General features: G+C 48.1%; 1 protein-coding gene across 2 annotated transcripts; it reads right to left on the bottom strand.

Moving 5' to 3' along the window:
* Positions 1-252: 252 nt before the first annotated feature.
* TMED4 (transmembrane p24 trafficking protein 4) lies at positions 253-3,552 on the bottom strand. 2 transcript variants are annotated; one of them, XM_012763372.3, is made up of 5 exons: positions 3,251-3,552; positions 2,933-3,033; positions 2,665-2,790; positions 2,312-2,458; positions 253-1,286 (listed from the first exon to the last, which is right to left on the bottom strand). In XM_012763372.3, exons 1-5 carry the CDS (start codon positions 3,411-3,413, stop codon positions 1,137-1,139), a joined length of 687 nt encoding a protein of 228 aa, XP_012618826.1. In that variant the 5' UTR covers positions 3,414-3,552; the 3' UTR covers positions 253-1,136. The 2 variants fall into 2 exon arrangements, with proteins under 2 accessions (XP_012618826.1, XP_012618828.1); XM_012763374.3 differs by having other exon boundaries at positions 3,424-3,550.
* Between the last annotated feature and the right edge of the window lie 1,285 nt (positions 3,553-4,837).

The raw sequence follows: 4,837 nt of genomic DNA, 5'->3' as shown, positions 1-4,837 counted from the left end.
GAGGGCTAAGAAAATTAAGGTACTTAATTTCTTCTGATGATTCCTTGCTGATGCACTGTCTACTTGGTTGACCTTTGTGAATGGTCCAGCAACCACCTGTCCATTCCCTAGAGACTGGCCTGGTTAGGCCAAGCCTTAGTGCCATGCATTCACACTAAAGTCCGCTCCAGGTCATTAGCAGAGGCAGGCCAGGAACCTTTCCTCTTTCCCTCTGTGCCTCCCCTCAACCTCTTATTTCATCTCAAACACAGCTACTACAACATGTTTTATTTCACTGGAAAATTCTGTATAAAGAACCAAATTTGGTTCTCTTCAAGAAAACATTTATCACAGCTTAAATAAAAGTTAAGGGAAGAGAGAAGAGTACACTGCCCTGTGCTAGCTCTGTTACTACCTTACCTCTGACTCTGAGGCCTGCGGGATGGAAATCACAGATGTCCAAGGGAACTCTGTTTGGCCCTCTGATACAGCCTTGAGAACAGTTATAACATCTGCTTTCTGGCCCAGAGGGCTGAAATCCTGAGAGCTGCCATGGTAGTTACCAAAAATGTGTGAATAAACAGAATGCAGAATTGCATTGGTGTTTTCAACTAGTTAAAGGCAGTAATACTTCAACTAGGAAGGAAAATATATAATTTATCAAAAAATAGTTCTAATATATAGAAAAACATCTCAATCCTCTGGGGCCAAGACCTGCCCCTTATTTACATTCACAAAGCCAATGAGTGAACCCAGGACTGACCAGCAGGCAGTAAGGCAAGGCCTCTTCCACAGGGCATGCTAGTCACCTACTGTGTAAGCAAATGTAGAAAGAGCAGAAGGTAAGGACAGATTTTTCATTTGCTCATTTTGTGATAGGACAGAGGGGAATCACTGGAGACAAAAGAAGCCAGACTTAGTCCTGGGTTAGTTCCGACCCCTCATAAGTCCTAAGAAAGATTTTGAAAGCTTGGACCAATGTCCTGTTTCCTTGAGAACCAGTTAACAAGTGGCTGATCTGAATGGTTTGCTGCCATGGAACCAATGTGACTTATATTCTTTTTCATTTTTTTCCCTCAAAATCCAGGTAGATAAGGGATTGGGTAGGGAAAGTACCAAATAAATGAGGTGAAAAGGAGAGTCATATGGAGAGGGCACTACACCAGCTTCTTGGCCTCAAAGAAGCTCTTGAGGTGACGCATCTGCCAGATGCCAGTGAGGATGAGGATGACAGTCTGAGCAATGGACCACCACAGGACCCTCTGGTTGGTGCTCTCGCTGGTCAGTCGGAAGCGTTCTTCACGATACTGCGTGGGGCAACACAGGGTTAAATAAACAGGAGAAACAGTCCTAGGTTGTTGTAAGGACCCTCCCTGTATGTAACTACTCAACTCCAGGACCAAACACCTTTTGGAATACTGCCTGTGATTCCATTAGGGGTGCTATGGTTTCCCAACTGAGATGGCCCCAAAGGAGGGACGGTGGTGCTGTCCTCCTACAAGCATCTCTGTTAGGACTGAAATCATGGTCCTACCATTTCCAACAAGATCCCAAGAAAAACATGTGGGCAATGGCTATTACTAGATTGTGAAATGCCCTCTCTTTATTTTATAGAGCTTTAAAATGACTATCTAAAGCAAAAATCTAAAGCAGAATATCCTTAAAAAGGATATTCTGATACATACTATAGTATGGATGAACCTTGAGGACATTATACTGAATAGAATAAGCCAGGCACAAAAGGGCAAATACTATATGATTCCACTTATTGAGGTAGTTAGAGCAGTCAGGATCATAAAGACAAAAAGTAGAATGGTGTGTGTCAGGGGCTGGAAAAGAGGGAATGGGGAGTTATTGTTTAATAAGTATAGATTTTCTAGGTTTTAAATGAATGGAGCAGTTCTTTATAATAACAATTGTATAGTAAGGATAAAACACTAACTTAACGTGTATTCATTTTAAGTTGTTATGTATTTTTAAATTGCCAAGAAAAATAAACAACTTTGTACATTTAAAAAAAAATAAGTATAGATTTTCATTTTGGGAAGGTTGGGTATGGATGCTGGTGATGGTGGCACGACATCATGAATGTATGTAATACCAATGAACTATACACTTAGAAACAGTTGAAATAGCAGGTTTTATGTTATGTGTATTTTACCACAATAAAAAATCTGAAAGAACCCTATATTGAGACCCTCCATTCTACTTTCTGAAGAGCTGATCTCCCAACCAGGGAAGGCCCCAAGCAGAAAATTGATGAGTAGGTATAGTGGATATACTGGACCCAAGGTCAACTGCCCTTTCCAAGTACAATGAGATATGCCCTTACCCTTTGGTAATCTTGCTCCTTCTGAATCTGTTCCACTTGATCAAGCAACTGTCGGGCACGGAGTTGCAGCTCAGTAAGCTTATCCTTAGCAGCAATCTCAGGGTAGTTGTTGGCATGCTCCCCAACCTGAATGTCCAGGTGCACACGCTACAAGTAAACAAAAGTGTCTGAGTGGTGGGCTCTCCAACCACCTGTTCCAGGCTATGGAACCCACTCTGTCCCTGGCTGTGGGGCAAAAGGCAACATGTCTCCCCAATTCTGATTGTGCTGCAAAATAGCACAAATAATAACAAATTAAAATTTGGAAACAAGTGAGAGATTCCAAGCTCGGGCCAAAGAGAAAATCCCCTTACCAGTTTGCCACCAGCAAAGAGAGCCATCTTGGTAGAGTTGGAGTGCAGGCAGATCTGATGGTCACCAGGAGTGTGGGAGGTAAATGTGAAGCGGCCCTCAGAGCCGTACTGCCGGGACAGCACCACCTGCAACACGCGTTAGGGAAGGCCTCCCCTTTAATCCAAAGCTCCTGTCCCCCAGGGCCTCCAGGACCCAGTGCTTTACACTTTACCAGGGCTCCACTTAACGGCTCTATGCCGGCTACGGCACTGCCAGCGGCGGCCCTACCTTGCTGTCAGGGTCCTTCACTTCCACATGCATGCCCAAGCCAGGAGTTGAGGGCAGAAAGACCTCCTTCTGCTTATCCCACATCTGGGTGCGATAGTTGCCTGCGGGGCAGACACACTGTCACGACCCGGCCCTCACGGGCCGCCTCTCCGCCCAGCCCCCTCCAATGTGCGGCCCGGGGCGCTGGGCAGGGGGGCTGGCGTATTCAGGGAACCCTCAGGCCAGATCGAGGTGAGGAGACCTGGCCGGGCTCGGGAGGAGGGGACGCCAAGGGCCAGGCGGTGGACAAAGGGCCTCCCCACCCTCAGCCCGCCTGACCGATGACCATGGTCTCGTCGGGGATTTCCTCGATGAAGCAGCGCTTCTCGGTCTCGCCGATGTGAAAGTAGAGCCCCTGGGCACCCGCGGTGCACAGCGCGAGGAGCAGCAGCGCCGGCCGCCCCATCACCGGCAACAACAGCCTAGCTCCGACACCTGCCATCGCGCCTCACCCCAAAGCGCCTGCGCACCACTCTGCGCCTGCGCGCCATCCCAAGGACGCCGGGCAGCAGCGGGGAGAGGGTGCCTGTGCTGTAACACCGCCCTCAGTCCTCACCGAGTACACCACTGCGTACCGCCCCACAACCCCGCGCACTGCCCTGCGCCTGCGCACTGCCCCAGGGAAGCTCCGCGACTAGAAGAAGGGCGCGTGCGCAGTGACGCCAGTCCGCCACTTCCGTGCACCGTGCACCGCCGCGCACTGCGCACCGCCCCCCACTGCAACTCTCGGCGCCTGCGCGCCCAAGCGGCTACGCTGCCCCGCTGGGAAGAACGACCGCGCCTGACGCCTGTCCTCCGCCCTCGTACTGGTTTGGGTCTCAGAGCGCCACGGAGACGTCAGACCGAACCCGGCTAGGTTTGCAGGCTCCGATGGCCTGAAGCGTGCCTGCGGGTTTCGCAGCGCGGACTTTCGAGTGCCTTCCGTGCTGAAGACTTAGAAAAAGTCCTGTGATGTCTTTTTTAGCTTACGTATCCGTCTGACCCGTGAGAACTGCGACCAACACTCCCTGACATCTGGAGAGCCTGCCTCGTCGGAGCCTTCCTGAGTGGGGATTTCTTGAGTGGGGACCAAATGCCCAGTGCTGCCAGAGGTTCGAATCTTTCTGTGAAATTTGGAAACTGGAAGTTTTGGTTTCGACATGAAATCTCACGATTTTAAATGTTAGCATTTAGCTCAGCTTCTGTCTGATGGAACAGACACATTGTTCTGTGTGTTCGATGCCACATTCAGCTGTCAAATGGACGGTTTGTGATACCTGTCCAAACCCAGTAGAGAACACTCTGCAGATTAAAGTCATTTGACCTCAGTTTATTGTTGCCCACAGCCTTCTCCACAGCTTCTCTGACGTATTCTACCTCTCGTTTTTTGAAAAAACTGGTGTAAGCCAGCAGTGAAAATCTGGGCTAATAAAATTGAGAAAAAGAGGAGGAGGAAAACATGGAATGAATAGGGTCATGGGGCTTGTTTACATCCTCTAGTTACTCTTTTCCTGTGCACAGGAAGATGAAAAATAAGCTAGAAAGTTCCTTATTGGGCTTGGAATTAGAGCAAAAGAAAGTTGAAACTTTGTTTTTAATTTTTTATAGAGACAATTAACAAACACATAAAAGAGACAATAAATTACAATGAACTTTCAAAAAAGGACTGGAGCATCCGCGCGGGCTGCGGTATCTGTAGGGGTCCAGGAACCAATCCCTGCAGATACTGAGGGACAACTGTGCTCATCATCCAGCTTCGACAACAATCAACTTTCTGCCTTTCTCATTTCATCTGTCCCTTTCTGCATTTTTTTTCCTGTATGTTAAAGCAAATCCTCAACATCATGTCATCTCACATATAAATACTTAAGTCTGTGTCTCTAACAG

Source organism: Microcebus murinus, chromosome 9 (assembly GCF_040939455.1).
Source record: "Microcebus murinus isolate Inina chromosome 9, M.murinus_Inina_mat1.0, whole genome shotgun sequence".
NCBI classification, from domain to species: Eukaryota; Metazoa; Chordata; class Mammalia; order Primates; family Cheirogaleidae; genus Microcebus; species Microcebus murinus.
This window is presented reverse-complemented; position numbering and strand designations above follow the sequence as displayed.